Below are 20,813 nucleotides of genomic sequence, written 5' to 3'. Positions count from 1 at the left end.
TATATAAACAGATAAATATAAAGAGGGATCTTTGTAATCACTTTTTCTTATTCACCAGGGTAAAGGAATAAGAAAACACAAATACTTATCTTCAATACCTTGTTTTTTCAGTAAAGTTGCCTAAGATTACTTATTAAACAGAACCATATGCCCATTTATGCTGTGCAGCAAAAACTGAAAAAAAGTATGTCTTACATGTATTCATTGTTAATTTTGGAAAATACATTTTCATCAGACCCCCAGGAGCATTTATAAAACAATAGGGTGGATATGATTGGTGACGCTTTACCTTTTCTCATTTCTGTCACGTGCACTCTCTGGATCTCTGCAGTGCTTACGAACCGAAGGATGGTAAAGCAGAGTGAAGAATCACCTTGAGTGAGATAAATTCTTGAAAATGTAGCCTGAATAGATATGTAGCAAGTTGCCAAATACTGACTTGAGCTGACACTGGAGTCATCGGTAAGAGACAAACACTGGGGTGATAGGTCTGCTTTTGTGGCTCCATGATGCTAGAGAGAGCAGGTGAACGAAGCTGAAGAGTTGGGGTGCAAGATGCAGGTGGGGGAAAGTGATACCGCTGCCTGTGTACGTAAGCTCAGGTATGTGTGATTTCTTTTAAAGCCCCTGGCTATCAAAAAGCTATTTCAGCAACTGCATTGGGCATAAACCATTTTCAATTTTAATTGGAAATAAATCTTAAGAATCAAACAAAGTGATGTAAATAAGCTCAGCTATCCCTACCGCAGATAAACCATGCACCCTCTTTTTGTGCACTTGATGTCATCACACACAGATGCATGGCGGGGTTGTGGATCAGGCAGTTTGCTCTCACTCTCTCCCACTCAGAGGTAGCGCAGTCTATCTTAAATTCTGGAGTGACGTTTATATTTCTGTGGAAGATGGTTCACAAACAGAGGTGGTATTTTCACAACCACACAGAAATACTGGCTTTAGAAAACGTCTGATCTAACACAAAAGACCTCACATAATCCAGATGAAAGACTATTATTTGCTAAAATCAAACATATTTCTCATAGTTTTCTATAGCAGTACAGAATTAAATTGGAAATCAATAAGCTATTAGAATTCAATTTTGTACTATTTGTTGGCATGCTGCTGACCAATATACAGCTTCTATTTTTCTGTGTATTATGCTGCCAGCTTCCCTGACGCATCTGACCTTGTGCTTCTCCTCAGGTCCACGGCTCAATAGCAAGAGCCCAGACGTTCATGAGCACAGTTCCTAGATGCTTGGTTCATGGGCCACGCTTGGTGTTTTTCAAGAAGAGGAGACACACATTTGTGCTGAGATTGAAATACGCTAGGCTCAGGGTCTATTCCTTGTTTATGCTCCTGATGTTGGGAAATATACTAGGAAATAAATCGTATGATGATCAAGAACTGGTAAAGGACATTTAAGAAAATGTCAGAGACCATAGAAAACAAGCTGGGAAGCAACTAATCATAGTGAAGAGACAAGATGGAGAAAAGTTTGAAACCATAAGGAAAAAGGGCAGCCTACTTTATTTTAGTACGTCATTTGTAGAATCCTAATGCAAATATTTCACCGATGTGAGAAATATCTCACTTGATCAAAATGAAGGGACTCACATGATGGTCTTAGTCAATATTAAGTAATAACAGGTAAATTACCGGAACAGCTGTGACACATAAGCTCTGAGACTCTTTCCTGGATGTTACCGGATAAAAGGGCATCCATTTAGTATGTGATAGGAGGTGATGTGCTGTTCTCAGTTGGCTGCTTATATTTCATCTCTTAAAGGAACTCAGAATGAAGTGAGAGTAAAGAAATTAAGTTACTGCCTCATGCTTTGGAAAAAGGGGAAAGAGAAAGACAAATTTAAGATGTGTTTTGTTAACTGAGTTGCTGTGTTTCCTCACCATATTCTCTATCAGGAAAAGCATGGGTAATAGTCAATAAGCCCTGTCTATGGTCTTTGTTAAAATAATATATAGACAAATGCAAAATATAGTTTTATTTACCTGATTCTTTTTTTCACATATAAACTTTCAATATAAAAACACGTCCAGGCCTTCACATTTACCCTTCATTTTCAAAAAATAAGTCCAAACTTATTGGCCCTTTTGTTAAAAACAATAGGAATTTATCTGAGTAAGCAAGTGGTCTCAAATCAAACCACTATTCTTAAATCCCCTTGCACACATCTTTTCTGTGTGCTCCATGAAGGCAGAACATTCCAGCAATAGGGAGACTCCTCGAAAGAAATTATGCTTAAAAACATATTAAAATGTAGTTTTTGGTTGTTGAGGTGTCCAAATTTCCTTTGTGGCCTGGGCACCCTTAAAAAAATATCTTATTTAAGATCTCAGCTCTTTTGACATTAAGTAAAAGCCAAGAAGGTGACTGATTCTAGGCTTTGTCGGTGTGCCTCTCTGATCATATGTTGGACAAGGAATCTTGCATGAAGTTCTGCTTTCAAAGTTGCTATTCTGCTCACCTCCATAGGGCAGGACTTAAGGTGGGTGAACATCTTGGAAATCCTTTGCTATCAGTTCAGCAGGATGCTGAGGGTTTCATTTGACAATAAAAAAGCAAGAAGAGAGATGTTAGGCTTATGTTGTTATGGCCACACTGGAATTAGATGTCTTGAATGTTTTTATTTTATGGATAGTGCAACTGGATTTAAAAGCAGATCACGCAGTGCCAACATGTGGGCATTCACTGGTAGGTTGGTAGTGCTGATGAGCTAAAGATCAACTGCGTATCAGCCTATTATATATGGATTCACTTGTGCATTTCAAGCATGTAAGGGAGAGAAGAATCCTTAGGTACAGTTCTTAGCACAGTTGACAAACAGTACAGCTGCCATTGGGATGCAGTGCCAGAAGTCACTCTGCTGTGCCCTCCTTGCAGAAAGATTTGCTGCTGGTAAAGGTGAAAAGCATTGCAGACATCATCTTCCAAATGCTATACCTTGTTTTAGGTAGTCCATTGAAAGTCTAGTGATTCAAAACCATTGCTAGGAAATTGGTTTCACTATACTGTCCCCAAGGGTTATTTTGTTCAAAATACCAAGTTTAAGTGAAGAGGAGTCATCTGTCCACACAATGGATGTAGATAAACTTTTTTTTTTAGTTTTGAAAATCGATTTCCTCCGATGTTTGTGCAACAGTTGTTTCAACTTATCCTTGAAAAAGCTGGTCGTGAGAGTGTAGAGGATTGGGTTCAAGGCACTGTTTACCGGAAGGAAAAAAATGACTATCCAGGAAGTGATTGTGCCTACAGAAGGAAACGAAGTGTGAAAAACAGAAGTTGAAATTTTACATAGACACAAAACACACATAACACTTTGTATTCAATGCTATTTTTGAAAGGGCTACCTAATTCACTTAAGTTTTCTCTCACCTTATAGAAAGTCATTTTGTTGGAAAAGCATAGGAGTTATGAATTCAAAGTCTTACCATTTAACTTTTCTGAATTTGAGTAACTACTTTGTAGGTTGTTGTGTGATCAAATGAGAGAAAATATGTGAAAACACTTCATAAACTGTTATATATTGATATATATTTACATTTAATATATTATACGTTTATATAAACTATATAAATTGATATATAATGTATTTTTCTTTGCCTTTCTTTATAGAAAAATAAGAAAATGAGGAAATAATTCTTAATCATTAGAACATTGTTCAGGAAACTTCTGGTCCAGGGTCAGATCCGACCTTGGTTTGAACTCCAGTCCTGAGGGCCTCATTGCCCCACCCTCAGATTCCAACTCTCCTGTTCAGAGTAGAGTCTGAAGATTTGAAGAGCAAGAAAGAATTCATCTCCAAACTTAGTGAATTTCTTTTGTGTGAAGCCTTACAAATACTAATAGAATATTAAAGGAAAGATGCTGCAAAAAATTCTTTGTGGGGAGAAATTTGGGATGATAGTGTCCTTTCTGAGGACATGATTTACTTGGTTATAGTGACATGTATTTTCCCCCTTCAATGCAACCTGCTCCTCAGATCTGACACTTCTTAGCTATGTGACCGTGGCAAGTCACCTAAGCTCCCCAGACCTCAACTGCCTTATCTGTGAAAGGGCACTGATGATGACTTATTTGACTGAAGTCAGGGGGCTGGCCTGGAGTGGGCTTTTCAGCACTAACACCTGAGGTTGTCCAGCCCCACCACCAAGGCTGCCTCCTCCCATATCTTTGAAACTTCTGAGAACTCCCAGCTCAGGTGAAAAGCTGGATGGTAAGACCAGTGACACTTTCTCTCTCACTCTCCTTTCCTGCCCTCTCCTCCTCCCCACCTCATAACTTTCTGATCCTTTAAACATGGTCACTTGTTCTTCTTCGCCCTGCTTTCTTCCTTCCGTCCTTTAGCTTCTTTTCTCTCTCTTTCCATTTCTCCCATTGCTTCCTTCCCTCCTCTCTCTCTCTCCTGCTTTCCTCTTATCTCTCCCTTCTCCTTTTTCCACGTTTGCCTTCCTCTTTCTTCATCCCATCTTCTCGTTATAGTCCTTATTTCTTTTAATTGTAAAGAATATGGAAATAAAATATCTATCTTTAGCATATCTTAGATTTCTTTTTTTTTTTAAAGATTGGCACCTGAGCTAAGAACTGTTGCCAATCTTTTTTTTTTTCTGCTTTATCTCCCCAAATCCCCCCCATACATAGTTGTATATCCTAGTGGCAGGTCCTTCTAGTTCTGGCATGTGGGACGCTGTCTCAATGTGGCCTGACGAGTGGTGCCATGTCTGCACCCAGGATCCGAACCGGGGAAACTCTGGGCCACCACAGAGGAGTGCGTGAACTTATTAACCACTTGGCCACGAGGTTGGCCCCTTAGATTTCTTAAATAAAGTTTTAATTACTATATTACTTGTCTTTAGTTTAAAAAAAATTAGATGACATGAACCATTCATAATTGATGACAGACAAAGTGAAACAAGACAAAGTTGCTTCTTGTCTGTTGTGTCCCCAAAGAAAATTGTGAGCAGGAATGAGATTTCCTATTCAGTCTCGGGCGACTCACCAATGTCAGGTGTGCAGTGAGTTCTGAGACAGGAGAGCTAAAGCTGGCTTATCTGTTGGGCTGATCCCATGTACTGTCAGTGATATGCTGTGAGGGAGCAGACCCCAGAGTTCTTGGAACGTGGGGACAGGATGGGTCTAGGCCAGTGAGGGCAGCATTTCCTACAGCACCATGGGAAGCTGGACAGGCAAGAAGGGTCTTAGTCATATGTGATAAAGACTTCTCTCCTAGGTCTTCTGAGGTATTCAAAACAAACCTCAAAGTATTGCACTATAAATGTAGAGATAGACTGATGTGTGGCCCATGAATGTTTTCACAAGGCCTTTTTTTTTTCTCTTGTTCTAAGTCCCTATCATGATCTGAAATGTCTGAGACTCTCCAAGGATGATAATGACTCTTGCTGCTATCAGATACCCTTGATCACCAGACATCTCCTGATTAAAAATTAGAGAGTATTATGGGCCAAATTGTGTCTCCCCAAATTCCGATGTTGAAGTCCTAACCCAAAGTCCCTCAGAATGTGACTGTGTTTGGAGACAGGGCCTTTAAAAATGTAATTAAGTTAAAATGAGGCCATGAGGGTGGGCCTTATTCCAATCTGACAGGTGTCCTTATAAGAAGAGGAAGCGTGGACACACATGGAGACATTGTGGGTTGTGCAGAGGAAAGATCACGTGAGGACACATTGCGAAGGCAGCCATCTGCAAGCCAAAGAGAGAGGCCTTGGCAGAAATCTGTTGACCCCTTATCCTGGATTTCTAGCATCCAGAACTGGGAGAAATAAATTTATGTCGTCTCTCCGTTCCCTCAACTTGTCGATGCCAAGGTCAGGACAGGAACCCGGGACTCCTGCCTCCCTTGGTCCTTCTACTACACAAGGCTGCCTCCTCCCACATCCAGGAGAAGTGAGTGCCTGGTGTGAGGAAGGACATCAAAAGTTGTGGAAAGAGGAGCTGCAGAGGTTGATGAGACAAATCCCACCTGTTCCACCAGTCTCGGACCAGCTCAGCATCTTTAATTGAAAAAGCATTTATTAAATAATGTTATGTGAAAAGCACCGTGGAAAGATAAGTGAGACATTGTCCCTACCCTCCAGAAGTTTATAATCTGAAGGGAGCAAAAAATACATTAAAAAATAACACTGATATGAGTTTAATAAACAAAGCGCAAACAAAATGTAATAGCCATTTAAGCAACTGGGTTAGATGGGAATAGGCTGGAGAGAGGTTTGGACCATGAAAGAGGGAGTATTTGGGTTGACCCTTGGAGGATGAGAAGGGGTGTTTAGTAGGCTAGAATTTTGCATGTTGAAAGTACAATCCAGGTAGAGACAACAGCTTCAGCAATGGCAAGACATCAAAAAGGTACAGGAAAAAAAGCCAAATAATTCTAATGGGCCTGGATCACAGAATATGAGGGTAGGGTGGGAGGGGAAAAATGTTTTAATGTTAATCCCCACCTTTGGGCTTTATTCCATGAGCAATGGAGGCCAAAGGACATTTTCGTCCTGCCGAATTTAAAATGTTAGGATATAAAAATTGAGATGTCTAGGAAGTTGTAGTAGACTGGAGACTGTTTGTGGAGTTTCCCATCTGTGACCATTAATATTTAGCTAACTCTGCTCCTCATGTACAGCTGGCTCTCCCTGAGTGGTCTCACACATATTCTTGGGGCTTCTGCTCTTGCTACTTAGCAAAGGCTCCCAAGTAGTCAGCTGTGATCTCCCTCCTCATCTCTGTTTCCCCGCCTTGCATGGCTCGAGGGACATCTATGGCCTGTTGTGAGACAAGCTGATGGATTTAGGGATGCTGTGGACGTTGTGTGTCATTTTGCAGTGAGGCATTTTACAAGACCTCCCATGACTTTGTGCACAAGCCAGAGGGACATAAATTGTTGCAGCAGTTTGTGGCTGCACATTCACCACTCTTTTATAAGGGCTTACAATGTGTCAACCTCATGCTTGACACTGGGGTACCAACATGAATAAGACACAGTTCCTGCCCTAGATGAGCTCCCAAAATAGGTTGGCAATAGGCTGAATCAATGAGTTGAAGATTACCCCAAACTCTGTTTCACTGAGAGTCAGGCTAAAGCCTTGGGCTGTAGGATGGTTGTAATTTCTAGGTTCCAGAAAGGGCCTCAAGCAAACCCCTAACTAATGAAGCAGGGGTGTGTGTGAGGAACCTGGCCTTTTGGATGAAGCACTAATGTGGATCATCTAGCACTCCACAGAGCTCAGTGTGACAACCACTTGGCTGGGACCATGAGATAGACTGGTGGCTGTTAACAGGGGTGTGTGCCTCAGAATCACAGGGGGAACTTTTCCAAAACATCCGTGTGTAGGCCATAGCTCCTAGAGACTAAATCCAGAGGCCGGGATGGAACCTGGGCCTGTATATTTTGTTTTCATATGTGTACTCCTGGCTAACAACCACCATCTAGCTGAGGTAGAAATAAGACACTAAGACTTAGTTTTTCTCTAGTTCCTCTTTTTCTGACTACTCTTCTCTGGTTTGCATCAAGACCCCATTTCTATCTTAGAATACTGATTATAAAACACTGAGGGAAATAATAACTCTTTGTTTTGAACTTGTTGGTATTTATGGAGAATTTACCATATGGAAGGCACGGTATTCTGTTCTTGTCAGACAAGGTGGGTAAGAAGGCACTTTGTACTTGGGAATAATAGAAGGAACTGACCTGGTATTTCCACCCGGAAGAGGGATAGAATTTTAACTACAAATACAGGAATCCAGCAGATGGCATCAGAGAACACTATAAAAAAGAAACGATTTGCAACAGCCACCTCTCTTCCAATGTGATTCCTCACTTCTGAAGTCTGCAAGGCAGTTTTTTGAATGGAACAGAACATAATAATATAGGAAAACACAATGATGAGAAAAGCCAGCAAGTTCACACCTGTTGGGAAAAGCACACCTCTTAACATCTCAGGTGTAGAAATCAACAGTAAAAATATTGTGTCACTTAGATGCTCAGTATGGTGCCTCTTACACTGCATTTCCAAGAAGCATTCTTCTGTATAAGCCAGGTGGTAAACAGCTAAAACTTTGAATCCAAGGCTATAAGCTCGAAATAAGATAAGGAATTGTGTTTTCCAGATCAAAAAGATATTTCAAATACATAAACCCTTTGTGAAGAATTATAGACTTCTGAAATTCAGATCTAGGTATATCGTGAGATAAATTTTAGCTTTTTTAAAACAGAAAAAAAGCTATTTTCATTTTTAGCTCTTTTAAGGGATTACTGCAATCATATGTACATCTCAAAAAGTAAATATGACCCCGTTCCTTTATCGTATAAATATGAATAGGATAACTTTAGAATATCAAGGAGATAGCCTTAAAAACATGATTTCTCATGTTTTTAGGTCCTAAATAAAAATAATATGTAGAGCAAAAATAAAGCTTTGTTTATTTTTCTTTAGATTGCTTACAGTAATTTAAACTAAAATTCAAAACCCTTTAGACCTGTTTTAGAAAAAAAAAGGGCAGAAAAAATAAAAAATTCAACTATATGAATCCCTCTTTTAGGGTCAAATACATTTAGAAGATTCTCCCTTAATATCACTATCCTATAATGCTGACTTCTACTTTGTTCTATTTTGCTATAATAAAAATCCTGAGTGATCCTGTTATTCCTTATAGTGAACATCAAATTTGCGTATAATTTCAAAATTGTTTAAAAAATGTTCATCTGAATTAGACTGTCTGTAAGACTGGTGAAGTCTGGGGAAAATACTTTAAGTTTAAGGTGTTCTGTTGTTTTTATCCAAAACATTTCATATTCCATGGAACCTCATTATAAAGCCATACAATGGAATTTTATAAAATTGATTTATCTTAGGCCTCTTGTCAGAAAGTTTAGTTAAGAATAAAATAAAGTGATGGTTTAAGATGATCCTCTGGTACAAATTCTGAAAACAGATTTATGGAAAGTATCAAAAATGCACCTTCTGAAAGTACCGTAGGAATGGGAGATGTTGACAGGAGGAGAAACTGGGTGACGGGTATATGGAAACCGTAGTATCCTGCAATTTTCTCTAAATCTAAATCTATTCTAAAATAAAAAATTAATTTAAAAACTGTATTTTCTTATATTCTTTAAACAGAAAAAAGGGCTCTGAGACTCCTTCTCTCACAGATAAGCCATGTATATGTAGATGATGTGTGCGTGTGTATATATTATTATCTCTTTATCTACCTGGAATATATCGCAGGTGCTAAAACCCTTTCAGCCAACCCCCATGCCTTACCTGAAAGGTCTAGCCACACTGAACTTCTTTCGCCCTTCATCTGGGTCTGATCCCTGGCTTTGGGCCTCTAAATCCACTATGTCTTTTTCTGGAACTCAGCCTCTGCCTTCTCTTGCCTACCGCCTCCTCATCCTTTGGATCTCAGTTTGGATTCATTTCTACTGGGAAGCTTCCCCAGTCCTCAGATCTGGGGCTCCTAGAACACCCTGTACTCCTCCTTGGTGGCATTCGTCAGTCTGTGACGTAAGGACTTGTTTACTTGTCTTCATCCTCCTTTCTGGCTGCAGGTCTGTGAGGGCCAATCTGTTGTCTCTCCAGTACCCAAAATAGTTCTTGGCCTATAGTAGGTGCTTAATAAATGCTTGTGGAATCAATGAGTGTAATGTTGTGTGTGCGCGTATGTGTGTGGGAGGGAGGCTCGCCATGAAGTGCACTTATACTAGGAATGGCTTACAATATCCTGGGAGTGACATATCCATGAAAAAGTAGCTATAAAACATGGCAGTGTTATTAAAATGGTGGAAATAAAGTGTTTTATTTTTCAGAGGAATAAGAGAAGGAATAGACGGAGAAGAGCTGGAAATGGTGGTTAGGGCCATTTTGGGATGGGGTCTAAATGACTAGTTTAAACTTGATCTTGGTTAGAAGGAGGGAGTCATTGAAGGTCTCTGAGCAGAGGCATGCACAGTCCTTTCAGTTCTCAGGTACTGAAGAGAGAGAAGGCCACAGAGGCCAAAAGACCAGCAAGGGCTACTGTAATACTTCAGGGTTGAGGCAGTAAGGTTGTAAATGAAGATAATAGCAGTAGATAGAGACTGGAGGAAACAGAAGACAGAGGCATATTTTGATGAAAAATCTTTGATGAAAAGGAAAGGACGACAGATTATTGACTACTTAGATGAGAGGAAAAGATGAGAAGCGGGGATTGAAATGATAACACTGCTCTAGCTAAAGAGAGGACATGGGAACGGCCTTAATTTTAAGCAAGAGAGATACCCGTTAGACAATAAAAAAAGTTTTTTAACATTAAAGGGATAAACTTTTCATCCATTTGTAACAGAGAAGGTAAGATATTCTTTTCTAAAAAGTTAGGGGGAATTAAGAAAAGTGAAAAGCAAAGTTTTATTAAGCACCCTTATATTGCTGTCTTTGGAGCTGCATTTACAAAAGGCAATAAACCTTCCTGGCATTTCCGTTCAGATAATCTCCTGTTACTGAGTTTCCAGAGTTCTATTATTATTATTTACTTAGCTCATATCTAGATTAAAAAACAGAAAGAGCTCAAATAACTTAGTAGGGTCACAGGACAAGGCACTCAACTAGAATTCCTCCAGCTCATAGTCAGAATGTATAAACATGGGTCTTACGGATAATAAAAAGATCATCCAGAGATCAGGACAGTATGTTTTTGTTTTCCATACTAAATCTCTATAATAAAAGTTTAATAAAAACTTCTATAAATGCACAGCAATAACTTTTCTTTAAGAAAGGACATAGTCTTAACTATATGTGTTTACTGTCTGTAATGGGCAAATACACCTTTGCTGAAATGTATGCTGTTTCTATCAAAATCACATTTGTCCAGGAAATGAAAAATATAATTTACCTAAGAAAATTCCAAGAGAATACCCTTTGCTTCCAATATCTTCTGTTTGGTCATAATAAAGTGGGAAACATACTCCATTTTTTCCATAAAAGTTTCCAAAATAATCCTCGTTCCAAAATGGAATCACAGCTATTAAAAATCCCACAATCCAGATGCAAATGAGGATGACCGAAGTCTGCCGTTTTCCAGGACGAATGTTACTGAAGGGAAAGACAATGACCAGGAACTTCTCCAGAGTCAAGTATGTCAGCAACAGGACGGAGACTTCGGTGGACAGCATGGCCAGGAAGCCCATGAGGCGGCACTGCAAACTCTCCATCCACAGCAAAGCGTACTTCTGGTACTGCCCGCGGTACTTTATATCGGAAAAGCCGACGAAGAACAAATAAACACCCATGAGGCAGTCCGCACCTGTTGAAGAAGTGATACTGTGTATGTTGGTAGTTCCCAGCATCGCTGTTTTAGTATTCTGATTACGTCTACCTCCTTCATCCTGTGTTAAATGAACTACTGCAAACACCTTCAATAGTACCTAGAAGCCAATGGACTTCAAAAGGTGTACTACCATCTCTAAAGCACCACGCTGCATCTTTGTTGTACAATTTTAAAAACTGATGGTGGGGCTGGCCCCATGGCTGAGTGGTTGGGTTTGCGCGCTCTGCTGCAGGCGGCCCAGTGTTTCATCGGTTCGAATCCCGGGCGCGGACATGTCACTGCTCATCAAGCCATGCTTAGGCAGCGTCCCACATGTCACAACTAGAAGGACTCACAACTAAGAATACACAACTATGTACCGGGGGGCTTTGGGGAGAAAAAGGAACAAAAAAACAATAAAAAAAAATTGGTGATGGAGAGGAAATTTTGTGTGTGTGGGGAGGCTAGTTTTTCAAAAGTATACAAGTATTACTTGCATGGTTAATAAAGGGGATAATTTTCTGGGCTTAAGGAGCCTGGGTGCTATTGTAATTGAAGGTTAAATACAGCTTAGTTTTATAATCCACAACCTGTCCTGCAGAATCGATCGCTTGATTCATGGACTCCCTGTTACCCCAGTTCCAAGACATAACCCCAGATGTGAGTACTAGATCACTGCAAACTCATGCAATCTAGAACAGAGCAGTCAAAGAAAACAGTACTTTCATCCTTAGAAAAAAAATTGCCCAGCATAAATAATTCATATTAAATGCCATTTGTAGAAGGCCAATATATGTCTAGTGCACAGCTCACAGAAGATAGCCTAAATCTATTTAGATAGGAAACATACTTACAACAAAGGATTTTGATGGACATAGCGTGAGTCGTATTTTCAGCTTTAATGAAAGATCTCATGCCAATGACAAAAAGATTTCCAAAGCAGGTTATGAAAGCTATAACCCAGACAAATATTCTGAGGATATTGTTAGCCAAGAGGTCCTCAAATGAAGAAATGCCGTCAGTCAAGGGCATACATATTCGGACATGGGGAGCATAGGAGCAGTACCGAAAGTTTTTGAAATAACTAAAGTTAAAGGGAAAAAAAGAGTCACTTTCCAGCAATGACACAGAAACTACAGTTGCAATCCTGTCAGGGCTTCAGCTCTGCTGGGTATGCAACTTCACTAGGTCTGTTTATTTTTGTTTAGTAATGATTATGTCGTTACAGAGGTCTTCATTAAATAGTATGTTACTCTAGACAGGGTTGCTCTTTTAAAGATGAAGAAACTAAAGGAGATAGAAATTCCGTGGCTTGCCTGAGTTGTCAGGGGAGCACATGAGAATGGGAAGTCTCCGGGACTCTAATTTTCCCTGTCACCTTGGATTACTCTCTAGGGTATTATAAAAAGTAAACTGTCAGTGTTAAATTGATCTCTAGCAAACATTCAGGGGCTTGGGTTTGGGATGTAAGGGACCTACAGTAGCTCACCAAAACGTCCTTGTCTTGTACTTAGTTTTAAATAAACTTACTTACCTACCCCCTTTTCCCTGACACTGGCAGGAAGGGAGGGTCTCTGAGACTAGGAAAATCCAGCTAGGAGGAGAAGCAGCTGCCTTAAGCACAGATTTCTTACCATGGCCTGGAAGGACTTAAGCAATTTCTTGAGGAAAATTTAGGTTTGTTCGTGATCAATGTATTTATGATCTAGGTGTGTGCAATCGTGAAGGGTTTGAACTGGGGAGGTCATTTGGTTTATTGCCATTCCCCAAACCTGTGTGTTTAGGATTTTCTCCCATAAAACTCATTCCATTTTTATATTCTTTTACCTCCTCTTTTAGTTAACTTCTTTTTGTCTAATCCTTTTTTGTCATCTCCCCCTTCGGTTGCTAGACTAGCAAGTTCAGCTAAGCTTTACTTTGCCACGGCTGCAAGTCCTCCCGTGATTGGACCCCTGTCCACCTCACCTCCTCACCTTCCTCGCTCACTCCACCTTGACACATTGGCCTTCTTCTAATTCTCAAACTAGCCAGACTCATCCCCTTCTCAGTGTGGTGCTTTTGCTTTTTCCTTGCCTGGAAGATTCTTTCTCCAGATATTGCCCGGGCTGTACCCTCCCTCCTCCATGAGGGTCTGCTCAAATGTCACCTCTCTCTGACTTCTACGTGAACCATCAACATCCTCCCTCTATCCCTTTAGCTTGCTATACTTTTCTTCATAGCGTTTGTTAACTATTTATATGTTTACTTGTTGACTTTCTGGTTCCCAACGCTAAATAGAAGCTCCATGGAGGAGACAATTTTCTCTCCTGTTTATCCCTGTGTTCTCAGATCTAGAACAGTGCCTGCTACATGGGAAGTACTCAACAAATAGTTCTTAGCAGGGCAAATGAATGATGGATAATTTAGTGCTGGGTATGTAGGAAGAGAAATTGGAGGCAATCCCTGCCCTTCAATAGCTTACAAATCTAGCTTCCAGATATCATCTATCCAATTAAAGGAACTTGACATATACTTATTTTGTTTTCTTCTTCTTTCCTGGAGTCCCTGGCATATGCTTGACCTCTAGGTTCTTTCAGGATTCCTTTATGTCCACTGTCTTCAGATGGAGCCAGCTAGGGTCTCTCAGTGGTTCAACCTCTCCTCCCACCATGAGAATGACCCCAGTTGGCAGGTGGAAGGGATGGGGTTATGCGGTTGAGGTGTTTCCATAAGTGGTGGACAAGGAAGATGAAAACGGAACAACTAGGTCACTTAATAGAGAAGTAACTAAGTTAACACATTTTATGTTAATTATTGTGTCCTTCTTGACCTTAACATGAGGTTCACATTTAAAGCAGCAGCTTCTCCATCAAGTTCTAAAAAGTTGAATTTCTCTATTCTAAGACCTCACACTCTGCCCGCGACAAGGAAATGATAACCCCGTTAAATATTTCCCTACTGGTGCCACAGAAAGAGAAATTATGAAAATCATGTGGATACGCATCAAATACTTGACTTTTAGTAATCACACCTACTGCACAAACATAAACAAAATGTTCTCCCAAAAGAGCACCTTCACACCAACCATTTCATCCACTTGCTGCACCCAACTTGTAATCTTACATCGAATCCTCCCTATTGTTGTGGATAACAATGGTTAATTTTTGAAATCATGAAACATAGATTATACAGTTGATAAAGAAATGATCATGTCATAAATACATATATTAACACAACTTACATAGTGCACTTTAGCCAAATATATTAAAGTGACTTATTAAAAACTACTATAAAGATTAATTACCTCCATTTTGTAGTGCACTTAGTAACAGTAACAACACCTGGAATTTATATAGCATCTTTCTTCCTAAGGGCTCAAATCTTAGAGCAACCGACTGCTCACTCATGTGAAGTGAATTAATCTTTCCAGGTCTCCTGAGTACCATTTAGCCAGTGACTTCATCTTGTGTAATATGTGGCATTCTGGTACCCTGATCTCTTATTGGGCCTCAATTGGATAAACAGCGTGTTTCCAGAGAGAAGTGTCATTCATGTCGGCACATCATAATATTGAACTCTATTATAACAGGGACCAAAGGTGACAAAATTAAAAAGCTCTCAATAAAAAGACTTTTCTAGCATAAAAACACATTGCAATGACACATTAGACAGTTTACACTAGAACATCTGCAACATTTCACTATGCTCTCTTCTCCGTTCTTTCAGACATACATACATGTGAGAAAGATTCTTCATGGGTTGAAACATTCCCGTGTTTATATTTGGAATCTCTATCCTTTCCAGGTCTCTGCAAAATATGCACAATAGGTTTCATGTTTTTAGGGTTTAACCTTTAATAATTGCATTCTTTGTCATATCCTAAATACCATGCTTCAAAATCTTATGTTACCAACTCAAATTAGGATGAAAACTTTACAGTAAGTATCTTACAAAATTGCCATTTCTATTTATGCCTCCTGTCAGTTGGAGCTGATTTTGTCACTTCAATGCAAAATTACATTCTAATAGAACTCTTTCATTCATTTCTTTGATTTAAAAATTTCAGTGATGATTTGTGTGATTATGAAATTGGCTCTGTGGTTTGATTTTATAAACCATGCCATGTGAGTTTAGGGTTTCAGAAAGGAGCTGACTTTTCCAACCCGAGAATATCACTGAAGTGAGTTTTGTGAGAATCTGGATTTAAATACAGTCATTCCTTCCTTGTCTATGTCTCTTTAGGGTAGAAAACCATGGAAGCTGTAAGAGGACCTCCAATGCAGGACAATTGTTTTCTAAGACAACAGTGGGAAGCATGATTCCTTTAATTCTTCCAGACCCCATTAGATGTTCTCAGAGGGCTCCAGTGGTAACCCCTATATTCCTCATTTATCCAGAAGCTTCTTCAAATAGAGATTCTTTGAAGACCTCTTTAGGATGCCATGAATTAAGGGAGTCTGCCACGTTCTCAGGAAACATAAATGGAGAGTGGACGCTCTAAAAAAAAGAAGTCTTTTACTTTTAAGATTTGCTTTGAAAGATGTTTGATTCACACTCAGTTTCTTTTTGATTAATCTTAATAAGGATCTTGACATGGTTCTAGGTTTTCTTTTGCCTCTTGAGTCCTTCATAGAGGAATTGCCTTGCCCTTTGGCAATCAGGAATGAAACTTAGGGGAGCAATTATACCATCGAATCATCACGGGACCCCTCCTGCAGGAAACTCTCGAGTCCTTTTTGAGGGTTTCGCTCTCTAGCTTTCTCCTGGACTTATCACAGTTTTAGCTTTACATGAAGTGTGTGATTACTTGATTAACAGCCTATAGTTTCCAAAAGAGCCAGAAGCCACTATATCCTGAATGCCTAAGACAGTGCTGTAAGTAAGTTGGTGGGCAGTAAATGTGAAAGAAAGGTGTAAATGAATCTCTAGAAAAAATAAATGAGACAATAAAGAAATAAAAGAAATGAAGAAAGAAAAGCACGGAGTAGGCAGTTACTGCTTTGACTTTTCAGAAAGGCATGATGTGGTAAATCCATACTTTGGCTTTCAGAAGTCAGTGCGGTGAGTGAAGGGAAGAATTGCTTTGTCCACATCCTGAGGTCTATTATTATGTTTAAAAACAACATATTGTTTATATATTTTTTATATTCTAGCTTCTTGAGGGCAGGAACCAAGTCTTTTATATCAATGGATGCTCACTAATATCCATTGAGAGAGAACCTAAATCTTGCATTAATTTCAAATAGAAAACTATTTAGCAAAAATAAAAAGTGATGTTAAAGATTGGTTTTTGGAATTAAATGAAGAAAGGCTGAGGCTGAGATCAGGCAATATAGTACACTTTCTGTGTGAAAACAAACAAACAAACAAACTTTAGCCAAGGATGGCTATTCCTGGGAAAGGCATGATGAAGTTCAAGGATAACTGGCAGAGTTCTGGACCCCATTTGAAACCTAATATGTTTGAAATGTTAAAATGCTAAACAACATTAATTGTCTGAATGTTTATATTTGTGACATAATTTTTTATTTTTACTGACTGAAAAGTAAAAAGCATGCTCTATAGACTGATATCAAGTAGACTGTTGTAAGAATGGGAAAAGGAAAAATCAGGTAAGTCTTACATAATTGGCTTTTTTAACCAACTGTTTAATAATAAAATTATTGCAAATTTAATTCTTTGTGAAAACCGTAGAATGAGAGTTTTCCATGTGATCTCAGTTTTCAGAAAAGAGCTATATGTAGCTTCAAACTCAGAAATGGTCTTTACCCATATTGAATGGTAAAAAATGAGGCTTTGTGTCATGAGTATACACTTGGTGGTAACAATGATATTCACGACTCTCTGAGGATGCATGCTTAAATTAAAAGCCCTCCTAGTGTAAAATACCCATTTAAAAATAAACGTGGTTCGAAGTAAAGTACATCCACTGAAATGATCATCAACATACTGTTATATTTCACTTACAGAGACTGAAGTTGTTTAAGACTTTCAAACTGGTTCTTGTGGAGATACAAAAGAGGGTTGGACGCCAGTTTCCTTTTGTACCATTAGAAGGAAGGAGGAGAGAAGCATCAGGATGTTATTATTTTGGAAGCTCAAGATGTTGCCATTTAAATCTGATGATGGTGAGAAGAAGAACTTACAGTTTTTGCAGAAGCTTCAGGTCTTTAAAAATGTGGGGTGGTAGCTCCATTATCATATTGTTAGACAGGTCCCTGTTGGTGACAGTGAAAACCCAAAGCAATTACATTGGAAATAAATGACATAGTTATTACTCCTCACTTAACATCATCCTATTTGACGTAACAGAAAATATGATTCAATTTAACCAACCTGATAACTTGTTACACAAGGCCATCTGAGTCAGCCGAATGGATATGTTTTCCATCACTTTTCAGAAATGTGACATTTTGTTCACCCAGTTCCTAGCTGGAATTTCCTCTCAGCCCCTCTCCAACACATTCCTAACATGGCTTCAATGTCTGCTTTGATTAATTTCCTCTGTTTTAGGTACTCTTTGTACACTTAGACAATTCATTGCTTCTGTGATTCCTGCTTGGTTCATGTACATGATTTCTTGTTTGTCTAACTATATTATGAGCTTTCTGAGGTCAAGACTTATGTCTTATACTTATTTTGCATTCCAACTAAGATAATATTGGCCACATAATATTCACCTAGATTATCTTGAATGGATCAATTCACACATTTTTAATCTACTTTTATATGGTGCAATTCTTTTAAAAGAAATTGAGAACTTAACCAAATTTAATTAACTATAATAAGACTGCCCAATCCAGAAGGAACCATAGGGAAGTGTTTCTACAGAATGTGGAAAAGAGATTTGTTAGAATCAGAAGGAATCAGGAATCTTTGAGAGCTCAAAATATCCTTCTGAGCCAGAGAAGAAGTTAAAAGTGAAACATATGTGAAATTGCCTAAGAATCAAACAAAAGATTTATTTATTTTTGATGCTTTGGTGCTGCTGATAGATATGTGGGAGTTCCAAATGATTAAGACTTAGCTCTTTCTTTAAAGAAGCTTACAATTAGAGTATACATTAGATCATACAACAAGGAAGAAATGAAGCAAGTGCTGTTACAGAAGTATAGACAAAAAACAGAGGAAGGAGTCATCGAACATGGACTGGGAAATTAGGAAGTGTTTGAACAAAGCTTGATGATTTTCATAGGTGGAGTAAAAGAAGAGCAGATTTTCAGGTGAGGGTTGAGCAGGATCAAAGAAACAGATGCTTGGAAGTCAACGACATCTTTAGGAGTCAACAAATGGTCCAATGTGGGTTGAGGATAGAAAATATGGGGACATGTAGAGGAAGTGAGCCTGGAAGGGAGCATGGAGACAAAATGGGAGGGCCATGAATACGTTCTAAGGCAGTGTTTCCCAGAATATAGTTCAGGCGTCAGAATCAAGGAGAATGCTTGTAAAAAGAGCTCGATCCACTCGAGAACCATCACACTAGAATCTCTGGGAGGGAGCCTGGTAACATGTTGTTAAAGCCAGTATGTTCTGTGATTCTTCTGTATATTAACACTTGACAATTGTGTCAAGGACTTTGCTAAACAGCAGGCAACAAAGAGGGAGAATATTAAGCAGGACAGTGGCTTAATATGCTCTGGGTTATGGGATGATAATTCTGTCAGAAGCATGAAAGATAAACTGAAAAGCCAGAGAGTCAGGGAGCAGAGACCTGGCAGGAGGGTTCAACTCTGGACCAGGAGAGAGCAGGTGAGGGTTTAAAGGGGCACTGGCAGGGCTTATGGTCTGATAGGACACGAATGGTAAAGAGGCTTAGAGGGAAAGGGAGCAGTCTCTGAGCCTGGCTGCCGGGAAGGACGCTGATACCATTAAGAGGGCAAGTCTAGGGGAAGAAGCTGGTAGTCGGGTAAGGGTCATCTATAAATTAATTTTAACAGATTGCTTTTGAGGTGCTCTCATGGCATCCAAGTGTAGATGTCCTGTCAGCTGGGAACTCTGATCTGGTGCTCCACGTGGGAGGAGTACACCTGGGTCATGCACGGAAGGAAAGCCACAGGTGTGTGCAGGTCAAAGAGAGAGTGACAACGGAGCAAGACGATGATGATTTTGTACACCTAGAAAACGTTCTGCAAAGTGTTACATTGAAAAATAAAGTATAGTTTTTTTTTGGGGGAAAGACTTTAGTGGCCTCACCTAAGTGTGCAGATTCCTCTCCAGGAGGGGTTTGTTGTCATGAAGGCACAGTAAAATTATCTAACATTTTTGTGAACTCAAGAAGTATAAATGCCTTTTCAAGTTATTATATTAACTTCTGATTTTCTCTTAGATTAAGTGGATTGGAATGGATTACTGGTGGTTTTACAAAAAGCAAGGTAGTGTCTCTTAACCAGGCTCTGTTTTTGAGGAGGGTGGGCGTGTGAGAGAGACTGCCTAAGGGTAGGATAAGAGGAGGACTAGGATATTTTTCAGAATGTGGATTCCATCCCACTGTTTCCTGCAGGTTGTATTTAAAACAAGCCCCTGTTTGTCCTGGGCTGCTGCTCCGCTCCACCCCACTAACCCCAATCCGTATCCATCCTCCAAGAGCTGATCTGGAATGCCCCCATGAGAAGAGCGTGAGCTCTTCTGAGTGGGCTGCCTTTAGTTTTTTCCCATAAAATGATAATATTTTTAGTTCTAATATAGTGCCTTGCACATACCAGGCACTTAATAAATACTTGTGGATTTGGTTTATGATACTCATTAGTTAGATGGAATTATCTTAATTATTTGTGAATTACTTTTCAAATTACTCTTATTGAGTTATTTTCCCCAGTCCTTTCTGGATTTCAAAACAAGGTATGAATAATGGGGGGGGGGGGGGGTTAATTAAGAAAAAGAAAAAGAAATTAATTTCCATTTTTAGGCCTCAGATCAGGAGGAGGAGTTCTCTACCTTAATTGTCACTATTTATAAGAGAGCATATTTAATTGCAACTTCCAATGGTACACAAATTATGTGGGTAGTGATGAATTAATAGCAAGACAGATGCTTTTTAAAAGGCTTAGATCTTCAAAACATATTTGAATAGAAAAAGTTACATGAACTCTCTGAATATTTTGCAATGAACCTAATTCTCATTCTAAGCATTAGTATTTGCTCATCTGTTCTAGAAGTCATAATTTCCCAAGGGATAATAAGCATCTTCATTCGTTTGTTCAGTTAAAATTAATTAACATTACTTCAGTCAGTCAGTTATTCATTCAGCAAGCATTTATGGAGAATTAACTATACTCCAGTCATTAGAGATAATGATCCCTGAGTTTAAGGAGCTATGGGAAACTCATTTGCTCTCAAACACACATATATATGAAATCACCCAAAGAAAATAGGCAGGGAAATTAGAGCAGGCCAAATCCACATTAAGCCCACTGTCTGATTTTAATTGCTTTTGACTTTAGGATAATGTCAGTGTTTTAAATTGATTTTGAATATCCAGTAGTCTACAGGATTTTGATTGCTACTAGTGGAAAAGCAGTCTCACTAG

At 39.1% G+C, this 20,813-nt stretch overlaps 1 protein-coding gene across 3 annotated transcripts in view; it reads right to left on the bottom strand.

Annotated features, from left to right (window-relative positions):
• Positions 1 to 1,985: 1,985 nt before the first annotated feature.
• Positions 1,986 to 20,813, bottom strand: part of RXFP2 (relaxin family peptide receptor 2) — a 58,147-nt gene continuing 39,319 nt past the window's right edge. For 2 of the 3 annotated variants that reach the window (XM_008517707.2, XM_008517712.2), the window contains 7 exons: positions 17,434 to 17,505; positions 17,255 to 17,326; positions 15,024 to 15,095; positions 12,163 to 12,392; positions 10,895 to 11,305; positions 7,716 to 7,934; positions 1,986 to 3,265 (listed from right to left, as the gene is read on the bottom strand). In XM_008517707.2, coding sequence (XP_008515929.1) covers positions 3,006 to 3,265; positions 7,716 to 7,934; positions 10,895 to 11,305; positions 12,163 to 12,392; positions 15,024 to 15,095; positions 17,255 to 17,326; positions 17,434 to 17,505 — 1,336 coding nt within the window. In that variant the 3' untranslated portion in view covers positions 1,986 to 3,005. The remainder of the gene's footprint in view (positions 3,266 to 7,715; positions 7,935 to 10,894; positions 11,306 to 12,162; positions 12,393 to 15,023; positions 15,096 to 17,254; positions 17,327 to 17,433; positions 17,506 to 20,813) is intronic. The other variant, XM_070578743.1, reaches the window with a different exon arrangement.

The sequence above is a fragment of the Equus przewalskii genome, chromosome 16 (genome assembly GCF_037783145.1).
Source record: "Equus przewalskii isolate Varuska chromosome 16, EquPr2, whole genome shotgun sequence".
NCBI lineage: Eukaryota > Metazoa > Chordata > Mammalia > Perissodactyla > Equidae > Equus > Equus przewalskii.
This window is presented reverse-complemented; position numbering and strand designations above follow the sequence as displayed.